The following is a 23,410-nucleotide window of genomic DNA, read 5'->3' as shown; positions in this document are numbered from 1 at the left end:
GAAACCGTGTTTTAAAGATATATCCACATGGTTTGATCCTTTAAGACTTATATTAAAGTTTTGCTATTGCCTCTGTTGTGTGTCTGTTATTACCTTTAAAATATACTGTACAAAAATAGAATGCCATTCATCAGTTTAAAGGAGGTTTACACTCTCCAGTTCCTAACATCATAAACTGTACTTCAATTCTATCGTATAAGAAGCTCTCAGAGATTAGCGAGTATAATATTTTGAAGTATAATATTTTCATCTTTCCCCTTTGAAGGTAAATCCGGAGTTTACTCATCAGTTTGAGGAGAAGGGTTTGAAATTTGTCGGACATGACACAGAAGGTCAGAGGATGGAAGTAATTGAACTTCAAGGTGATTATCATTTATTTGATACAAAATTCAGAAAATGTCATTCAATGATATGGACTGTATGAATGCTAAAATAAACGTTGTTTTCTGGTATGAAAAGAATAGAGCTAAGTAGAAAATGATGGGAGCACTGATCTAAACAAAAAAATGGTCTGGTTTCTGTTAGAGTACCAAAAATACGCACATTCTATGAGAGGGTCAGGGAACTCTCAAAAACAATTTGTAGATCATTAATTTAGAAAAAAACATCTGTGTTGAAAAATTGGGTTTTAGTTACACAATTTGTTGCAGTAAAAAAGCTAAGCCTCCAAAGTGTTTGCATTTAGAATGGACAGTGTATATTTTTGACTAAAAATCCATCTGCCACTCTTTTCTGTGCTAATGGCCCTCTTTTTTAAGAACTCCATATTGTTGGTGTGTCTGAGTGTATGACAGAGCTCCACAGCAATAATACTCCTCCCAGTAATGTGGCTTTAAACTACAATTATTGTGTTTAGAAATCAGTCTGTGTAAATAAAATACATTGTTATTTTTCTAAATTACATTTTAGTTACATAAATTGTTATTAGTAAGTCACCTAAAATTTCTCAGAGAAGCCACACCCACACCCTATCCCCAAAATGAAAGCGTTTCTCTTTATCCATTTGAAATGTTGGGATGTGTCCCAATTCAAATCTTTAAAGGGATCCTATAGTGCCAGGAAAACAAACCTGTTTTCCTGGCACCAGAGGCGTAACTAGAAACCACGGGACCCCGGTGCGAAAATTGCCCCCCATACATCTACCTCCTACCCCACATGTCCCCGCCCCCCCACACATGCAGACAAACAGATACACTTGCAGACACATACAGACATACACATACGCACATAGACCCATACATACAGACACATGCAGAGACACACACACATACACTCAGACATATACACATGTACACTCACAGACACAAACACACTCACACGTACACTTACAGACACACTCAAAGACACATACACTCACAGACACACACATTCACACACTGAGGGGGCGGCATCTAGGTGGTCCACGGCCGTGGGGTCGTGGCTGTGGCTGGGCCCCCTGCAGTGAGGGGCCCGGTCGCAGCTACGACCACTGCGACCGTGGTAGGTACGCCACTGCCTTCCATTATAGGGTTGTTAGGTCCCCCATCCTACGCTCCTCCCCCACTGATGTCCGCCGGCGGGGGAGACCTAATGCGCATGCGCGCCAATGGCCGCGCGCATTATACCTCCCCATAAGAAAGCATTATTCAATGCTTTTTTGTGGGGAAAATCTGACACTGGAGGTCCGCGAGGACGTCCAGCGTTAGATAACGGACCAAAAGTCTGTTAGGATTCCGGAAGCGCCTCAGAGGGCAGACTTAGAACTGCAACGTAAACAATTAGCTGAAGTGGTCTGAGTGCCTACAGTGTCCCTTTAAGGGACACTTTAACTACCATAACCACTACATTTTAGTGTAGTTTTTATAGTTCAAGAACTCTGTGGGTGCCACATGTACAGCTTTACTCAACTTGTTTGCAGTGGTTAATAAAAACTAGAGTGTTTTTCAGCATCCAAAACATTCCTACTCTGCCTGGACTGTCATGTGAGGTAGCTTTCCTCTCCTCATTGGGCATCAAAAATATTTCTACTTCTATGCAAGATGTAACATTGCAGCCCAATTAGTTAGATATTTATTTCTGTAAATAATTCAGGAATGTTATCTCCAAAATGCATTGAAATTCACAAAAATAATAACAAGTATAATAATAAGGATAGGATCAATTGATTCCGCCACTTTACCTGGAGCAGAGAAAGCTCACACCAGATAGCTCTCAATTTATTTTGTACAGCAGTCTGCATAATATGATAAAATAATAAGAACTTCACAGACACAAGAGTTCATTGTCCGAGGAGAAGTGATGAAAGCACTCATAAGAAAATTGCTTTAATTGTTAGTAAACATCAACAAACAGCATATAGAGAATAAAATGTACACAGTGTATACTTTAGAAACTATTTGAACGTATTTCCTAATGTGCACTTTTGTCATTTTGTACATAGCTCATTACCCTCTAATTATGTGATGTTGGCACCTTCCAGCCGATTTTCACTAGTCAGTGAGTGGCAGTTAATTTGTGTCTGGGTAACATGATGGTGGTAAGTTTTGCCATCAAGTTATCAGCTCACTGCAACGCGATGGTCTATGAATAACGAAAATCATAAAAACCTCCCTTGTTACATACTATATTTCATGTATTTGACCTTAGCGGTAATAGTGCCAATGTTAACCTTATTACAGATGTTTAATATATTTTTCCATCTACCCACTCCCTAAATTATTATTATTTTCATTTTTTTTTTAATTATAAAACCTTAACTTTTGAGTACTGCAGGATGCAAATGTCAGTGTTACAAACTTTTTTTGAGCCTAAAACTTGTTTCAACCTGAACTCCGAGGCAGTCAGAGATTATTATAATTATTTGCTGTCTAGCAAACTGAATACATGCATAATGTTACAGGGCATGTTAACAAACTGCATGCTGAACCCTTTAATGGCAACTCCTTCACCAGGGATGCCCAACAGGTAGATCCCCAGATGTTGTAGAACTACAACTCCCATGATGCTTTGCACACCTTTAGAATGCTTTTCCAGTGGCAAAGCATCATGGAAGTTGTATTTTTAAAAGATCGGGGGATCTACCTTTTGGGCACCCCTGTTTTACATGATAAGTAGATCGGGATCGTTCATATTATCATTGATTTGTATCTCCTTAAAAATAATTTAGCAGCAGCATCATCTTTTTATACTTTAATCCTTTCAGTCTCTGCTTCCCCATTGAGTTAGAGATTGCTGGTCTTTTCACTATACATGTTTGTTCAGTAAAGCATTTACCTCTTTCACAGAGTTAGATTGGATTGAAGTAGAGATTTTTGTGCTATTTCACAGTTCATTTCCAATGTTCACGTAATGTATGTTGTATTTTTGAAACTATTTTTTTTCATGCACTCCGTGACATTAAAGCAGGTGTCGTTGCATTTTCACATTCTGTGCATGTGTCTGAGTAGATCCACTGTTTTGTTCCGTAATTAGAAATAGTTATGATTTTGGAAGTTATTGATTCCTTTGGATTAATGTCTTGCCCACTGAACCAGTTGATTATCAGTAGGAAAGATCCAGTATGCTTTGCGTGTTCTTGAAAGACTCTATTATGTTTAGGATTATGTTTCTCCTTGAACTGAGTTTCAAGGTTTTGTTATGGATGTTGGAAGGTATTTCAATAGCTAGATGCTTCTATACGTCTCTGATTAGGTTTATTCGTGGGCCTTCTTTTGTGTTCAGCTTCGGCAGCACAAGCTTGTAGGGTTTTCTTGATTTTCTTACAGCAATGTAATTTAAAGATACCCCGGATTATGTGAAGAGAAACGTGCGATACCCATAGATAAATCTGAGCCATTAAATTAGAATTTATAGAAAATATTCACATGGACTTATTGCTTCTCAGCTACCAAAACCTAATTTTAATTTCAGAGGAGACCCAGATACAACATAATAAAGACAAAAACTTGTAAAACTATATGTTATCTTTTTGTGCTTTCAAATTTTGCTCTCTGGGATATACGCTTATGAGGCAGTGAGCAGATCTTTTACCGGTGAACCCACTCAGCATATTAGACTTTAAAGTTGCATATTTCTTCCAGGAAGAAACCCCTTTAAGAATGTAAATTGTAAATGGCTTATTTTTTTGCTGTCAATAGTTCAGTTTTCCCCATCCCCCAGTAGACTATTGGAAAGTTTACCGGTGAGTGGGGGGACAAAGATGTAAGTGGCTCTACAAGTACCTATTCACTTGGAGGACAACTCCATAAATTGTACCACAAGACAAATGGTAGGAATACTTTCAGTTTAGATGGCAATTTTTCTTTCTCATTTGATCTCATTGTGTCACGACTGTATCAGAGTGAAACCAGAATTAGAGAGATATGTGAAGTTAAATAATATATAAATGAGAACGTATTCCTCACATTGATCAGAGATTGTAAGAAAGTGTTTTGGATGAGTAATATTGTGTCTTGGGATAATCATCTTTTCTAAATATTTTTCATACTTGTTGGGGAGACCAAATATTTGTTGTAGAGTGTTTTTTGTGTTTTATTTATTTATTTATTTATTTATTTTTGTGCACGCACGTGAGCATGAACATATGAATAGCAATATACGTAAACTGCAGATCTTGTTAATAATAGAGGATATAAAAAGCCCTCCATATTCAAAAGACAATGCATGCAGTGAAAGAGATACAACAATAAACCATTGTGACAGCTGCTACACTTGGCAAAAATCTATAAACATTCTGTTTTGTCATAGATATATTATGCACCATCCTCTGTGTTGTCTCAAATGTAGTGCATTTTTAATAACATTTAATTATTGATTTGTTGTTGTTATTATTTTCTTCATAATATTGTTCATTTGTTAAATATTTTGTATTTTTATATTGTACTTTTGCTCTTGATTTTTTTTTTTTTTTTTTTACAAATAAATGTTAATTATTATGTAAGTAAATAACAATAAAATAGGTCATTTACATTACTCCAGATGTTATGGGCTACATTTCCCATGATACATTGCCAGTATTGTTGCTTAAGGAGCATGGGAGATGTAGTCCACAACATTTATCGTCAGAAGAGTAACTAGAAACCACTGGGCCCTGGTGCGAAAACGTGTACCCGCTCACCATACATCTACCCTCCTTACCCCTATACATCTACCCCCCCTATACGTCTACTTTCCCTCCTCCCATAAGTCCCCCCTTCCCACACACACATGCAGACAAACAGACACAAATATAGACACACACACACACACACACACACATATATACAGAGACACACACATACAGGCACACACAAACATACACAGACACATACATACAGACACATGCACACACACATACACAAGCACACACACACATATAGAGACACATATGAGTACCATTAAATTGGGTGATAGTAACAACCCCTGGATGTTGGGCTAAGGTAACATCCCCAGGACGTACTTGGAAACCAGAGTAATCTGAATGTACCTTTCCTGGTTAAATACTTTGTTATTATTATTATACAGAGACATACATACAGACACACGGACACTAACACACACATGCAACATATTTTAGTCACTCTCCTGTTTCCTACCTTTTTAGGTGCAAGAGGATGACTTTCTCTGGGGTCCAAAAGCTCAGGCTGATGGGAGTCAGAGTTCCCACTCTGACTCCCACCTCTCCTTCCTCTTCCCTTGCAGCTCTCTATGATTGCTGGGAGAAAGTGACTGGGGCAGTCACTTCCTCTTAGCGGCTGACATAATCACAGGGGGCCCGGTCGCGCTGTTAAAGCACCGCAGCGCTGACCGGGCCCCCTGGAATTTCATTGCTATCGGGTGGCCCAACTGCATGGGCCACCTGATGGGCCCCTGAACATGCAGCCACAGCGGTTATACCGTGCGGGCCGGGGCCGCATTACACAGCCTGCGGGCAGGGCCGTCTTTAATATTGATTGGACCCTGGGCAAAGCATTTGCTTGGGCCCCTGGTAACCTCCCCAGGTGTGCAATCACGTCCTCCACCCCAACGCAGTGGCAGACCTAAAGTAGAGAGGTGCAAGAATTATTTTGAGCCTACCTGTCGCACGGGTGATTAAAAGGAAGTTCCCCATCTGTCGTGCAACTCCAGCAATGCATTGACAGCTGGGGCTCTACCATTTACCCATGTTTGAAGGTTTGTATTTAGCACTAAGCTGTTTTTGTGTGTTTATGTAAACAGGTTTTTGTATGGAATATGTTTGTATGTGGAGTTGGCATACTTGCAAGCAGTATTTATGTGTAGTGTTGGTTTTTGAATGCATGGGTGTGTTTACATATAATTTGGTGTGTAACACAGACGTGTGTTTGTACGTAATATTGGAGTTTGAATGCAGGGGTGTATTTGTATGTAGTGTTAGTGTGTGAATGCTGAGATATATGCACATATACACACAGATTATATATATATATATATATATATATACACATATATATATTTATATATATATATATATATATATATATATATATATATATATATATATATACACTGAAACACATGCAGATACACAGATATACACACTGGCACATATGTAGATATACAGACACATATACACACACTGACACACATGCAGATACACAGACACACACAGATACACCGAAAAACACAAAGACAGCATACAGATACGCATTGATACACATACAGACACACAGATATACAGACACATATAGACAGACATACTTATACTGACACATACATACTGACATATGGACAACGACACATACACTGACAGACATGCTGACACACACACAGACACATGCTGACATACATTCACAGACACACACACAGACATACTGACACACACAGACAGACATACTGGAACACACAGACACATACTGACACACACACAGACAGACATAGTGACACAGACATACTGACACACAGGCATACTGGCACACAGACATACTGACACACAGACCTACTGACTAACACACACACACACACACACAGACCTACTGACAGGCACACACTTACATACTGACACACACACACAGACCTACTGACAGACACACACACACACAGACCTACTGAGACACACACACAGACATACTGACAGACACACACACCTACTGACAGACACACACACATGGACCTACTGACAGACACACACACACAGACATACTGACACACACACCTACTGACAGACACACACACAAACATAGTGACACACACACAGACATAGTGACACACACACACAGACATAGTGACACACACACACACCTATTGGCAGACACACACACATACATACTGACACACACACACACACACACACAGACCTAAACACACACATACTATCATACACATATGCAAACTGTAAAGCCCCCTCCAGTTTCCTACCTTCCCTGGGGTCCAGTGTGCTGCCTTGGGTGGTCGGGAGTTGGGGACTGGCTCTCTTTGCTCAGTCCCCCTCCTCGCTGCCTCTTGGCTCAGCCTCTCTCCCGCGCGGCTCATCATTTCTGAGGGAGGAAGTGACTTGCGGACGTCACTTCCTCCCAGACTGCCATAAAGCAGGGGGCCCAGTCGTGCTGTTAAAGGGCCACAGCACCTGACCGAGAACCTGCTGAAACTTGCTCACCGGGTGGCCCTAAGTGTATTGGCCACCCGATGGGCCCCCATAGAGTATGGGCCCCGCTGCAGCCGCAATACAAGCACAGCAGGCCCATGGGTGGTGAGGGAAATTTTCTTATGCAGGCTATGGGCGGCGGGGCCATGGGGCAGCTGCTTTGGGCCCCCCAGGAGTAACTGGGCCCAGGGCAGCTGCCCCGTTTGTCCCGTGTTAAAGACGGCTCTGCCGGCGGGCACCCGGTTTCAGGGGTTCGCAGGGCAGCCAGGCCCCACGGAGTGACAGGCCTGGTCGCAGCTGTCTATAATGTCAATGGTTGGCTAATCCTGTTCTAGAGTAACAAGGAAATAAAGCAGAGGCAAAGACATAAGGAGAGTTCGTAAAACAGTAACACATATATATATCTGTGCAAATAAGTTATTACATCTACAACTCTCGCACCACAACATCCCATTTTGCCCATATGTCTTCATATGTCCCCTTTGAGCAGAAGACATTTCTTCATATTAGGGAGCTATGTACTAAACTGAAAGACCAACATTGCAAAAAGCCTTTCCTTTTTACAACTGAGGTTGTTCAGCCAACTTTACTAATACTAAGTAAAAATACTTAGCAGTAGTAAATAAGGGAGGTTAATTTCCCCCTTCTGGTCACCGGAGGGGATGGGGGGATTTTTTTTATGGGGGGAACAATATGTCCACCCCTCTTATTATGTTGGGCCCCCACCTGCTGCCAATAAGTAGGAGCTGAAGGAGACAATAAATCCACTCCCCTTTATTATTTAGGGCCCCCACCCACCGACAATGGACACTATGTCCCACTATTCATTTTATTTAATATCCCCCACCCATGGCCATGAGTAGGGACTGGAGTGGGACGCTAGGTCACCCGTTTATTCTAATGGTCCTCACTCACAGGACACAGCCTGTGGTTAATTATGTTTTATTAGATGCCCGACCACGGTGGGCAATGGGGATCTAGATGTTCTCCCTTTTTTGGATTAGTGGCTGGTCAGCAGTAGCACCTGGCATAATGAATGCAATTGAAGACTTTACCACCATAGGTTGAATAGAGGGCCTCTGTCAGTTTATTGACTCCAACAATGAAACAAATTATGTCTAGTATCACATGTCTAGATCTATTGTATGTATTTTTAGATTTAATTTTAGGTTTTTTTTATGTATGTTTTTTCTTTTCCCTAATAAATTTTGCTTTTAATGCCATACAAAAATGAAATAGCAAGTAATGTATAGTAAAGTATAGTAGCTAGATAAAGTTCAAGAAATAGTAATGAAATGTTTGTATGATTTAGAATTAATTCTTTCAAAAGTTGCCTCTTATTATAAAAGGGAGCTATATTCAGGTTTAAAGTATTGGAAAAGTATGGGTCTAGATTTTTCACAACTTTTTTTAAGGTAAGCACAATTATTTTTATCATTGCCTTATGTATAATACATTAGTCCTTACAAATACAAAAGGGTCACATCTAGTTAGTAGGTGTCTCTATGCACTTTGTTCGCAGTGTGTGGTTGCTCAAGAGGATTTCAAAGACTTGCAAAACTTGTATATTTGACTTTTTCCTGGTTCTTTTGTATTTTTTATTTTTTTTTGTATTTTTCTAGTATTTTATAATTTAATTATTATCAAAATACCATAGACAAGTATCGGAACTATGATATAGCATATGAGATGAGCTTGAGCAGTATGCCTGTTTTAATGGTGTAACACATCGACTCAATAAATATGCTATGAGGATATAACTAGTATGATATTTCATTAAGCAACCTTGATAAATTTGAAACCCCATTTACTTTGTAGCAGATACAATTGCTAAAACAAAATCTGTTTATTTTTCTAGATCACCCATATTTTATTGGGGTGCAGTTCCATCCAGAGTTTTCTTCTCGACCCATGAAGCCTTCTCCTCCGTATCTGGGCTTAATGTTGGCAGCATCCGCAAAGCTCAGTTCATACTTGCAGACTGGCTGTAAATTATCTCCAAGGTAAAATATAATTTATTTACCAATTTAAACAAATTCTAATTTGTATGGAGGACCTTTCGATTAAATACTTATCTCATATATGTTTTATTATTCTTTATTGAAATAACCATGCAGCTTAGGACATTTTAATTAGCAAATTAAACTTATTATTGCAGTAAAATGTTAAATATACACTATAAGCAAACAGACCACTTCATCTCATTGAAATGGTCTTGGTGCAGTGTACCTGTCTGTTTAACCCTGCAATGTAAAATACTGCAGTTTGTGAGAAAATACAATGATTACATTGCAGGGTAACTCCACCTCAAGTTTTATTCTGTTAAACAATATTGGTCATCCTCATGCTTTGCATGTGGACGTCTAACATATTCTATATTCATCATAGTCAGAATTTTCTATGACTGGTGTTTCTTTAACTGGTAAATATATTGTTTTTAAAAATGTTCTATGACTAGGCACGAGAGGTATGAATGAAAGGAGATGGGGATAAATGAATAGTAACAGAATATCTTGGGTTATACAAAATGAAAATCCCTGATAAGTTCTACCAATGAAACCTACATGTCAAATTTGGAAATTTTCAGTCACTGAGGAGTAACTGAGAGTTGGATACTGATGGATAGTAATTTAGGTAGATCTTAAAGTGATACGCTAAATTCAATCACCGCTACAGTGAACTTTAGTAGTCATAGCCGGGCTTTGAAACAAAATGGCCACTGGGACTGAAATCAGAGTTGGGAATTCACAAATAAATGACGTGAGTCCAAGCAGCCTAAAGCGAGCTGAAACGGCCACCCTGTGTGTCAGAGAAGTGTATGCTATTGGAGACGTCCTTTTTCCTAGTGAGAGGCTGCGCTGCAGTGTGTTCCAGATGTCCCATCTTACAAGAGCTAGTGAGTAGCTGGATGCAGTTTCCCTACAATAACGAGACGAGGCTACATATTGAGGGCTAAGCAGAACTGACGGTTTAATGTGCCAGGCTGGCCTTTTATGCAACTTTCCCCACAAGGTTACCACCCATGTGGACTTTGTGGGGCATCGAAAAATAAATTCAACAGCCAATAGTTTACAGTCACAAAGTTAAACACTCCCATTCATTACTGTAAATTCCTCCCCTCTGCTCAACTCAATAATCTCCAAGCAAAAAAATGAACTTTTTACAATTTTTTCAAAACATTAAAATTATACATCCAATTCCCATACAACTTATATTTTCTGAACGGGCATAATTAGGGGACCAACATATTAAAAAATCATGCAAATAGGTACAGGGGTTCGGGAGATAGCTGGAAGTCCCATTTCTGCCCGGCCGCACACGAGGCTCCTGCCCAAAATAGTTCCATGCATTCAGCTGGTGCGGCCGGTCTCTTTTTGTAGGTTTAAAAATACCGAACAACCATCCCCATCAGTGTTCGAGTTTTTGATGGTCGTGTGCCGCCTCGTTCGTGCAATGCTTTTACCGAACGCCTCCTCTTTAGTATGAATGTGTATGAATCTAAGTGGTTCTCGAAGTCTCAGCGGTGTTCGGGAGTTCGAGTGTCCGAAAATAGTTCCAGACACTCGACGATCAAATCACGCTGGAAGTGTTTGACAAAACAAGATGGCCGCCGCCATGTGTTCGTGCATACGAATCGACGGCCACCCAGTGAAACACTTTGAAGTTGCGGTTTGGTACAGAGTCAATGAGTCAATTGGCGGCACACGACTGGTCTGGGTGGTCTCTCGTTCGACAGTTTGTTCGGTTATACGAACAAGTTAACAGAACAAGTTAACCTTATGAGACCTCCTCAGGGACCATACAAGTCATATCTTAAAAAACTAAATAAAATACAATAAATCTGAATATGTTCCCTTTCATCCTGAGTTAATTTAAAAGATCAAGCACTTCTTCCCCTATTGGTGCACTGAACGTTCCCCTCTTGATTTGTTTTCTTCCAATCCGGTCAGTTTCTTCCAGCCGCTTCCTCTCTTGTCTCTAATTTCTTTCTTCAGTACTTTAAATTTCAATATGTGTCGCAGTCCGTTTTCCCATTCTCCAGGTCCCTAACATTGCACTCCACTGTGCGTTCCATTGCAACATGCATGCTTTTGTGCTACTGTTACATTACAATATATTTTCTCAAAGAGATACAAAATAGGCACCATGTTGAGAAAGGTGGACCTTTTAAATAGACTCGGGGGAGGGGGATGGAACATGTTTGGATTTAGTGTATTTTTAATATAATGACTTGTATGGTCCCTGAGGAAGTCTTATAAGACTAGAGATAAAACGCATAGTACCTATAGTTTTTTTTTAATGCTTTGTTATTTTATCAATAAATATTTTTGTACCTGAACCGGCTTATGAGTTCTTGGGAAATTGCAGTAAAGGCACGCCAGAATACTAATAGCCCCCTGGCCACATTGAGGGAAGTCACCTTTCATACACACATATCCAGCTATCTAATAAGTGCATTAAATGCCCAAACAGGGAATGACATTGTAACATTGCTACACAATGGTTGTCTTTTATTTGTTTTCTCTAGGGTCCAGCCAAAAAACTGAACATACAAAGATTTTTGGTATGTTGTAAAAATTTAAATATTGATCAATTAATTCCTTTCTGTGTGTGAATCGTTCACTTGGCTCACTTCTGAGGGAACTCGCAGTAGCGTGCGAGGAATTAGCACGGGTCCTGCGACAATCATACTGTAGGGCTCTTCAACACACAAAATCATTCTTCCACGCGAAGGAGATAAATGCGGTAAGCTGCTTGCAAGAATGATCAATAAAAAACGCTCCACAACATATATTGCGTGAATGCGTAATGCCTCGGGTCAACTTTGCCACATGCCCAATCAAATATCCGCATCGGTGACACAATATATGCGCTTCCCTCACACACTTCCCGGGTGGAACCGCAGCCAGGTGCAACGCGCATCTCACCTACGACTGTTTGCCAAGATACTGGCGATGAGGCAGGGACCATACCTACCAGGCTTGATCTCCTGTGATCAAGTAGGATTTGTTCCCCATAGGGAAGCCAGGGATAATACGGTACAAGCCCTGTCACTGATCCATCACGCGCAACGCCCCTCGGAGAACCTTTTCCTCTTCTCTACAGATGCGGAGAAGGCCTTCCACAGGGTAGCATGGGATTATCTCTTTGTGGTCCTGGAACACATCAGCCTGGGAATCAAATGCATCAATGGATAGAGTCCCTTTACTCATCCCCCACGGCCAGAGTGTGCATAAACGGGGTCTACACTGACGCGTTCCGGTCAGAAACAGAACCAGGCAGGATTCCCCCCTATTGCCGCTGCTTTTCATCCTATCCCTCGAACCATTTAAGGCAGTTAAGGACAACCCGAATATCATGGGTGTAGTGTTGGGGGCAGACCATCATAAAGTCGCAGCGTATGCGGACGATATGCTCTTCTTTGTCACCAAACCCAAAATCTCTATCCCAAACGTAATGGCGGAGTTTAAGAGCTATGGCCAAATCGCAAACCTAGAGATCAATTACACTACATCCTCTCTCCTCAACATTGGCACCCCCGGAGTAGGGCGGACCAGATCCGACGAAACTTCCCCTTTCAATGGCAGGGAGTGAGGCTTACGGCCGATCTGACCAAACTATATCAAACAAACTTTATCCCATTGTTAGGCGTTATATGGAAGAACCAAGCATAATGGGTTACACCCCACTTTTCTTGGCCCGGTAGGGTGGCATCACCAAAATAAATATATCCTCCCACGGGTACATTACCAATCCCACTCCCCACTGCCTTCATTACATCAATCCGAACCCTCCTCATTAAATTCCCTAAACAGCATGGGGTCTGGCCGTCCCTCCGAGACATCACTACTAATGTGAAATTCCTGCCCCTGCAGACACTCACAGGCACACCCACCCACACCTTCATGACTGACTTTAGATACATCCAAATTAAGAACTATGTCACCGCAATACCACAACGCCCTGATATCTATAGAGCCCTCACACCATTTGAACAACTATGTCAGGAACCGGACCCCATGCCCCATAGCGTCTCCTTCCTATACTCGATGATACAACAACAGCAGAGACCCTCCAACCCCCTTCATGTCCAAATGGGAAACCTCCATCGGGGAAACACTCACGGAGAACCAATGGCACCAGACCTGCGACCTGGTGCACCACTGCGCAATTGCTAGTAAAACCCAGGAAACGGCTTATAAGTTTCTCACGCAATGGTACCTGTCACCGGAACGCCTGCAGAGAATGCACATAAACACCGACTGCCTCTGCCAGAGGTTTCGGGAGGAGAGTGGGATCCATCCTACACATATGGTGGGAATGCCGACTCATAGTACCGTTCTGGGAAACAATAGCCTCCATAGTGGCCCTGTTCACAGATAAGGCGCCACCCTTCTGGCCAGTCCCCTACCTTCTACACCACACGACATCCCCTACATCCCGCTACAAACGCTCCCTGACCATTCACATCCTTAATGTTGCAAAATATATAATACCCTTGTACTGGAAAAAGGACACGGCCCCAACACTGACCTTTTGGTATACCAAAATGGAAGAGTTACGGGTCATGGAGGAGCTGTGGCATACAGCCCAAGACCGAGCACAGACACACACGGATATATGGGCACCCTGGCTGGTGCGTGCGGGCACAGAGGAGTTCCGGACCAGATACCTGGGGGAGGGGAGGTTAGTGCCCCGGGGGGGCCAGCTTGCCGCGGCCACGGGGGAGGGACCTGATGATCCCCAGCAGGAGACACCGGGAGGCGGGTGAGATGACCCGCACCTGTTTTCATACCACATTCTCCCCCTACATTGCCTCTCTCACTCTCACTTCACCCACTTCCCCCCATCCTCTCCTTCGTGGGGCCTGGGGCTCTGGGTGTGACCCAGAGAGTGACCACACTAAGGCGCACCTGCCTGCACTACACTTAAAGCATATGCCCAACCTGGGAGCTGAGCTGCTGAGGTCACAATGTTTTACTTTACAGGGTGCAGTTGCCTGCACTACCTGATACTGGAACACGGTTGCACACACTTACAATATCTGTACTGGTACCTGCGTATCCCTTCTTGAAATTTGAAGGGTCCTGCGAGTCTTCAGTTCTTTCCCCTAATCGGGAAGCAAACTCCTGTCAGCGAACAGGAACTTAAAAACTTTAGAAAACGTGACTGAGACCCACAAGTTTGGCCTGTTACAGTATTTATCCTATACTGTTCGACTGTTGGAAGTTCTCCATGTTACCTCTATGAGCACTGTACGTTGCACAAAATGTAACCCAACTGAGCTACTATAAGGAGGTATTACCCTATTACACTGTGATTCAAGCTCCAAGAGACTACAATGTTAGGGACATGCGTGTCCCGAAACGACGCCAATTATCTGGAGACCTGGGAGTCTCGCTAATGCTTATCTGATATAAGTTTTATGTTGAAAAAAATAAAGACATTTACAAAAAAAAAAAAATATCTGAAATCAATGTTCAGATGTTTTTTCTATAATTCAAAACTGCTGATATTGCTCCTAAGCAACTAGTTTTCAGGAAAGACATGAGACATACAGAGAACAATTATCGAAACAACATTTTCTGATTGAGAGTTGAAAAGTGCTTTATCAGCATGCTAGAGTCACTTTAAAGTGAGATTTCATAGCGGCACTCCACACTGTCATTTAATTTTTTTTCCCACCGAGTAACATTGTATAATCTTGTTACTTACAAATGAGGCCATCACTATACGGAACCATTTCAAAGCCTACTGTGAAACAAACATGAAAAGTTTCTCCTCTCCCCCCCCCCCCCCCCCCCCACCCCCCAAGACCTCCTCATCCTGATTTAAGTTTGCAGAATGAAGCATTGCTATTTCAGAGTTTGACAGAAACACTTTTATCATCACACCCCGAGGCCGTATATTTTGGTTAAAGTCTCCCATTTTCTTTGAAGCGTAACACTTGACAAATTATGTTTTTCTGATTGTAAGACTGCTGACTTTTTCTGTATTTAAAAGTTTTCGAATGAAATACTTTTCTCTAACGAGATACCTTTATAGACACGACCAAACAGCACGTAGATCTTCAATCAAGCATTTCTGCCCTAATTTCAGAGGTGTTTTTTATGGCTACAACAACCGTTCTCAGACTAAATGGTCAGATTTTCACTGCTATATTGTATTGCTATACAGTATAGGGCTCTTCTTTAACTTTTAAAATGGACAAGAAATCTGTGCGCAACACATGATCCAGTCTACTTGTCCTAGATGAATATGATTCATTTAAACTAGTGCTCTTATTTATACAATTACTCACTAAAGTATGAATTGTTGGGAAATTTTAGTGAGTTCAGATTTTAGGTCAAAACAGTTGAACGGATAATGTAGTGAATGTTCTCATTTTTTTTAAAACCAAGTTTTAAATCCTCATTTGAATTCATGGTCGTTCACATGGAATTCAATAGCCATGAAATTAAAGAAAACCATTTACTATGCTGAATTCTATGGAATCAAACAGAATATGTACTAATCCCAGATATAAATCTCCTGCAATCACCTGCTATAGACTACTAATTCAAGCTGTGACATGTAGGTATAAAATAGGAGTATATGTTGTTGCAGAATATGGTAAATGAATAATATCCAAGATATAGCGTGGTGTGTAATTCCTCTGATTAGCACACCAACTACTTAAATGAAAACTGATATCGCATTTATTTATTTTTACTTCTAGATATATCGCTTACGTGACTAGAGGTGGGTTAAGCTTTACAGGGATAAGGGACCTAGAACATTGCACCTAGACCACTTTCATGAGCTGAAGTGGTCTGGGTGCCTATTGTGTTCCTTTAACTATGTCAGCCTATTATTCGAAAAACACACTTTTTCTGTCTTTTATGGAGAGGTTTAACAGAGACTAACATGCTTTTACGCCAGTTCTGATGTCACCAACCTCTTTTCTGCACTAAACATAATTATTATTTTAAAAAAAACTAACTTTTGTTTAAATTGAAAGAATCTGGGGAGAGACTAAGTAAGGAGGCAGGTTTTATTTATAACTTCTATTTTGACATAAAATGCATGTTTTCATATCTGTATCATCATCTGTAATCATAGAAGTGTTCAAAATAATTTTTACGCCCATATAATGGGTGGGACAATGGGTGGGATTTTATTCATCTTACTGCCCAAGTTACTGTGAATTTGTGACTAAAGGCCAACAGGTCCAAAATGTGTTAAGGCTTTAGTTTTTTTTCAGTTTTTCGGGTCTTTTGTCTCCCAAAAATTTGAGTTTTCATGTTAAAGAGTGAACATTGGTGCTATTGTTTATGTATGGTCTGTCTGTCCCCGTAAGTAGTAATATTTCTCTTCAAGATAGAAAATAAACAAAGTAGAGATAAAATAAATCAGATTTAATAACAAGTGTACTAATGTTTAAACTTGTTTTAAGTCTTATCATAAGATTTTACAATATTGGATGGTGAATTTAGATTACATGGATGTTGAATGTTGGTGAGAGAAGTTGTATCTCTTCCACAGGGAATCATCGAGCATACGTTCTAGGTCAACTTTCAGGAGGCATTTAGAACTCTGAGATCACACCAAGAGTCTCATGAACACATGCTAGGAATGTTACAGTAATCAGAAATACCAAGAAGAAAGACTGAGAAGAGGTCATCATTGAGGTTAATCAGTCAATTTAATATTCAAATATAATTCGAAGCTTAGCCAACAATATTAAAGCAAGTCTTCATGTTCAAGAAGGTAAAGCGGAAACTATTTTAAGAATAAGGATGAGGTGTTGGTAGTAAAATTCATAATGTATGTTATTTTATAAAGGTAATCATGGTAGTTTTGATATGCTCACTTGGGAACTCTTTAGAGGAACTGGGCATCTATCATGAGGCATCTATCCATTTTAACTGGTTCTGCCTTTTTTGATTCGCTCAACCTATATTCCCAGATGTTTTGAGTGGCAAGGTGGCATATCAATGCACTCAACTGTAACTGATCGTCCATGAGTTGAGTTTACCAAAGTGCAGCTTGTGTCTCTGTTTATGTTTGTGTGTGTGTGTGTCTGTATATCTCTTGAATCTGTTTATACCTATCTGTCTCAAGTGAGAAAGAAAAAGACAAGCTACGTATGTTGACCATAGGCTTGTGCTGGGGGTTTTCAGGTATACCTTAATGTAGCTTGAGACAGCAACCCAGCTGCAGCCGTCTCCAGCTACATTAGGGCGTACCTGGGAATCCAGGTACAGCCTAATGTATCTCGCTGACCAGCCCTGCACTTATTCCAGAGAAGGAGCTTGTAGTCTGCGCCTCAGGTCGGCGCAGATCAGTTTAAATGTTCCCTTGTGGTCAGCTATACCTAACTACAACTAACATGCCGCCAAGCATACACAGTCACAACACATACATCACAAATTGCTACAAATTGCTTAAAGCCACACTACACCAAAACAACACAAGTCACCACATCACTCACAGAATGCACACGCCAAACCAAATCACCGAGCACACATGCAGCTTTTTGAATGCACACTCCTAGTACCCTAACTACTACAGGCTTCAATAGTTTTTTTTGGTTCTAGTAGTACCCTGGTGCCTACCCAGAGTAAGTATTCAAACCATATGGGAATGATTTGCCAACTTACTTAGGTCCTGCCTGACACCCATTGCTATATAAAGCTCCAGCCACTGAGCTAGGCCTGACCATGCAGGGCTGTGTTCATTAGCTGATAGTGCTCATCAGTGCTGTCCCAGCTGATGATGTCATCCAGTGAGCTGGCCCTGAATGGCTGAAGTTGGCTCATTGCAGCTAACAGAAGCTCCTGGCAGGAAAGGCAGCTGCAGACTCCTTGCAGGATTCAGGTATGTTGTCAGACCATTCTTAAATGGTTTGGTGACTTACTCTGGAAGGAGCACCTGGGTACACCTGGTCCCATTACCGCTTCAGTTGGCTGTAGTGGCTATCATGCTTGGAGTGTTTATAATATATATAAAAAATTAAGTAATAACGAGGGTGCCCACTCTAATAAAATGTGATGTGCACGCCTATGATGTTGACAAGGTAAAAAAGTTAGTATTGTTATCAAAAGATAGGTAAATGGACAAGTTTTTACTGTGATAAAAAAATATTTTTTTATATCTGTGCATTGGCTATTCCAAAGGCAAAGCTTGCTTCCAAGCACATCAAACTGAACAGAAAATCTGACAGAAACAGCACCCTCCGCTACTAAACCCCAGTCCCCCTCTATACTAAATCCCAGTCCCCCCTCTACTAAACCCCGGCCACTGTTTAACCCCTTAAGGACACATGACATGTGTGACATGTCATGATTCCCTTTTATTCCAGAAGTTTGGTCCTTAATGGGTTAAAAACAAACAAACAATATTAGACAACAAGCGGACTCCACTCACATTGCCGCTGCAAGTATGCAACTCCGAAGTCCAGCCTCTGGTGTACCCCCAATGGCGCTGCACCCTGTGCCAAAGCGGATCCTCCTGCTATTCATTGAAACCATGTTGTGAAGGTGGAGCACGTTGACGTCACGTCTGAATGTGACGTAGCGTTGCGTGCCTCTGTGCACCTCCAGGTCCGCCACTGTCCAGCTGTGGCCGTCGGAACACTGACCAACACACATGCTTACTGACAATCACACACACACACTGAGAGACACACACTCACTCTGACAGACAGACACACAGACACATACACACACTGACAGACACACCCACTGACAGACAGACACACACACTGACAGACAGACAACACAGACTGACAGACAACACACACTAAAAGATACAAACATTTACACATTCTTGCACACACTCACAAATCATTTTATTTATTGCTCCCTACCTTTGGGAGCAGGTGTGGGGCCTCTCCCTGTGGTTACCCTTCCTGCTCCTCACTGCTCCCTCACGCGCGCAGTTTAGTGTTTCCTGTGCCTGAATGACCTCATATTCCGGCACCCGGCATCATTACAGAGGGCTCGCCCGAGTGAGCAGGAAGAACAGACTGAGCTCCCTTGCTGCAGCCAGCGTCCTCTCCTCCCAGCCGGGTTACTTTTAGCAGAGTAGGCACCTGCAATGTGGGGAGAGCAGCTGCCTTCTCTGGCTTAACAAGTCAAGCTTGTGGCTTGCGAGTTTGTCATGCTTGTGGTGCAGTGTATATTTATATCCTGTTATGTTTTTTTGGGGTTGATTAAATCATGTAGCCTTTTTTTTCATAGTGTTACTTTAAAATTGCCCTCCTGAGATATTGAAGCCTGGCAGTTTATTGATTACCAAAATGCCGTAAGCAAAGGATCAGCGTTATCCAGTTTTTCGAAATATCTTGAGAACATTATACACAAGTAATATGTATAGAACAATCAAAAACTCTTTATTTCACGAAAAAAACAACCTATATGTTAAAATTGAAAAATATGCAAAGGTATTACAGGCAGTTTTCAGAAAAATATGCTGCGATAAAGAATTGCCCCATTTCACTAATACCATCAAAGGAGAAGTACTTTTTAGCACTTCTCCTTTGATGGTAAAACATAATACTTTTATGTCTATTAGCATCAAAATATATTATAGAAAGTATTGTGGTAAATTCCCACTAGTTATTGCAACCTACAGTTTAAATATAAAGGAGTCTATGACTTTGAAGATTAATAAAGTGACTTTGGGGAGCTTATTTTAAGTTAGATTGATTGAACAGTTATGTAACAAAAAGCAAGAGTACTTTAATCAAGCTTATGAAATCCAATGAACTCCATTAACACAATTACCAAATGTGACATTGCACACTTTTCATCTGTTGAGATCAATCATTGCGTTATGCAGTGTGTTTTTTCAATAAAGTTAGTTTCATCTGCCTACCCTGTTCTGTGCTTAGAATATTTTCGTATCTCCATTGACTCCACGTCAGAAACCCTTGTTGGTACCATTTAATTTAGTTATTTTGCAAACAGTGGAAGGACAGTGCCTAATTGCATGTGTATTTAAAATTGATTTTTGGAACCCTTTTTGAGATGATAAGTGTATTGAGTAACCATTTCAGGTTAGATTGTGTAACAAAATCAAAATAATTTAATGGTTGTACTTTAAACAGTTAGGGTCTGATCTAAAGCCAGATAGACATTTAAACAAGTCTATTCCAGCAAATGTGTTTTATCCCTGGGATTAGCAATGCATATCTGACACACATAAAAGCTGTCCATCCACTCAATTAATTGCTTGCTATGATTATATGACTATCAATGGCAACGTGGGACAGTTCAAAAACGTCAAATGCACAAATAAAAAATGTTTAAAGGGACACTCCAGGCACCCAGACCACTTCTGCCCATTGGAGTGGTCTGGGTGCCAACTCCCACTACTCTTAACCCTGCAAGTGTAATTATTGCAGTTTTTTATAAACTGCAATAATTACCTTTCAGGGTTAACTCCACCTCTAGTGGCTGTCTACTAGACAGCCACTAGAGGTCACTTCCTGACACATAGCACAGATTATCTGTGCTGGAGCGTCGCTGGACGTCCTCACGCTGTGTGAGGACCTCCAGCGTCGCTCATTTCCTCATAGGAAAGCATTGAAAATCTTTTTCAATGCTTTCCTATGGGGAGCGCTAATGCGCATGCGCAGCATTGCCGCGCATGCGCATTAGGTCTCCTTTGCCGGTGGGCGGGATCATTCTCGCCCACCGTCCGACGGAGACAGTAGGAGGAGCGGCGCGGAGGAGGAGACAGCGATGAGGGACATCGTCGCTGCCTCAGGTAAGTGACTGAAGGGGTTTTCAACCCTTCAGTAACCGGGGATTGGGGGGTGGGAGGGATAGGGTACCTCCAGTGCCAGGAAACCGGATTGTTTTCCTGGCACTGGAGTTTTCCTTTAACATTAAATGAGTGCCACCATACTTCTAGTGTAGTCTCAAAACCACAAACAGATCCACCATGGCAGCTATCTACTCCAATACTAACCACAAAATAAAGTGGGCACCATGGTTTGTGGAATGTTGTTCTCTTTTTTTGTGGGTGGATGAGTAGATATTTGTCAATTTACAACAATTTCATTTGATTCTGATGTTTTTTTAATTCGATTCTGATGTTTTTTAAGGAGATAAACACAATCTTTATTAATTTGTTTTATCCTATGAATTTGGCTGCCAGATTTATATTCTTTTATGCTACTGTTACTTTAATTGATGGAATATATAGTAATATTTTCTGTATCGCCATGGTTTATCGTGTTTCTAACCTTATATTGTCTATATTTTAATGCTGCCCTTGATTCCTTCAGGAGAAAGTAAGTATTCGAGCGCACAGCTGTGTTTTCACTGCATGTCCGTGTGTGTGTGTGTGTGTGTGTGTGTGTGTGTTTGCTGTTAATTTTAAGTCACATATTTCTTTAGAACAATCTGCATGCCTGATTTATAGTTAGAAGCAAACCTCATGGATTGAGCATGGAGTGCACGGAATGTAAGTGTGCACTTTTTGTGCGACAAATGGTATTTAGATCCAGTTTGTTTTCTGTCACACAATTTATTTTTTTATTTATAAAATATTTTACCAGGAAGGATGCATTGAGATTTCTCTCGTTTTCAAGTATGTCCTGGGTCAATATCAACAAAATATCAAACGATGTCAACCATAATATCAACAAAAGTGTAAATGCAATGCCTTACACACTTTCCACGATTGTCTCCTGCAATCGACAAGGATTTCTCCCAAAAAGCACGGATGTCCTCCATGTCGATTTCCCTCTTTAAAAAAGGCATGAAAAAGCAAACGTTGAGCAAACCCCCGACTCAAGCTATTGATAATGTTTGAGAGTACCTATGTCTTACAGTATTGTGCCAGCAAGTGTACCACAGCTTGCAAATCATAGCCACATGTTCATATTGTCTGCCCAACACTATGCAGCCTTGCTATGTTACTTCTATATCTGCTAGGTTAGTCACTTTGTCTAACAAGTATGCCATGGCATGAATGTAAAAGTCCCATACAGTGCCCCTACACTATGCAGCCTTGCTATTGATGGGTTCATTTGCCAGATGAACCTCTGTGCCAAGCAACTATGCCATGAGTCCTGTGTGCCCAGCAACCTGTCTTGCAATGCATAACAACAGTGTTACATTGTCACAGTGAGCAAATTCCATGCGACAAATACTTGCAGAGATTTTTCTTGGGAAAGTGGCAGATTTTGCTGGGAAAAATCCACCTGTTAAGAAAATAATCTCTAAATTACTGTACTTGTTAAATCCATGAAAAATCACATGAAGCCTGTGCCACCTCCACACAAACTTAAAAATGCTTGAAATATGCAAGTGTTGTGCTTCTTACAACAGACTCTAAATCAGGCTGTATTTGTTAACTCCCACACCATTGCATGTCATGAAATGATCATTGCTCGCTAAGTACACATGTTGTTTAAAGGGGAATGCAATTTGCGATTCTAAATAGGGTCTTAAAACACCACGTAAAGTGTGGTATGAATACAATACATATGTTTAACATTGATTTTGGCTACTGTTTTTTTTCCCTTTATATTCTCAGTTGAAATACATTGTACAAAGTGTAGCAAGTAAGATTATATAAAAGCTTTTTTTCTTCCAAATGACTAATTTTTCAAGGGGTAATATTATGTTTAATCTTTATACACCTATTTCACAAGCCAATATTTTTTTTTATTTTCTTTTCTTTTATATAGCGCATTTAGAGTTTTTTTTTCCTAAATTGTGGTTGTGGAATCTTTTGGTGTAATCTTATGTGCTATTCAACATTTTCTCTTTTTCTTGTGCATTTGTATTTAATACAATGTTTAAGCTGGGTTTTCCTAATGCTTTGTATTCATGCTTTGCTCTTATACAGTAA

The 23,410-nt window shown here is 40.8% G+C and overlaps 1 protein-coding gene across 2 annotated transcripts in view; it reads left to right on the top strand.

Annotated features, from left to right (window-relative positions):
* Positions 1-23,410, top strand: part of CTPS2 (CTP synthase 2) — a 186,324-nt gene that overhangs the window by 123,554 nt on the left and 39,360 nt on the right. For both annotated transcript variants that reach the window (XM_063449279.1, XM_063449269.1), the window contains 2 exons: positions 266-362; positions 9,417-9,561. In XM_063449279.1, coding sequence (XP_063305349.1) covers positions 266-362; positions 9,417-9,561 — 242 coding nt within the window. The remainder of the gene's footprint in view (positions 1-265; positions 363-9,416; positions 9,562-23,410) is intronic.

This window comes from Pelobates fuscus, chromosome 1, assembly GCF_036172605.1.
Source record: "Pelobates fuscus isolate aPelFus1 chromosome 1, aPelFus1.pri, whole genome shotgun sequence".
NCBI lineage: Eukaryota > Metazoa > Chordata > Amphibia > Anura > Pelobatidae > Pelobates > Pelobates fuscus.
This window is presented reverse-complemented; position numbering and strand designations above follow the sequence as displayed.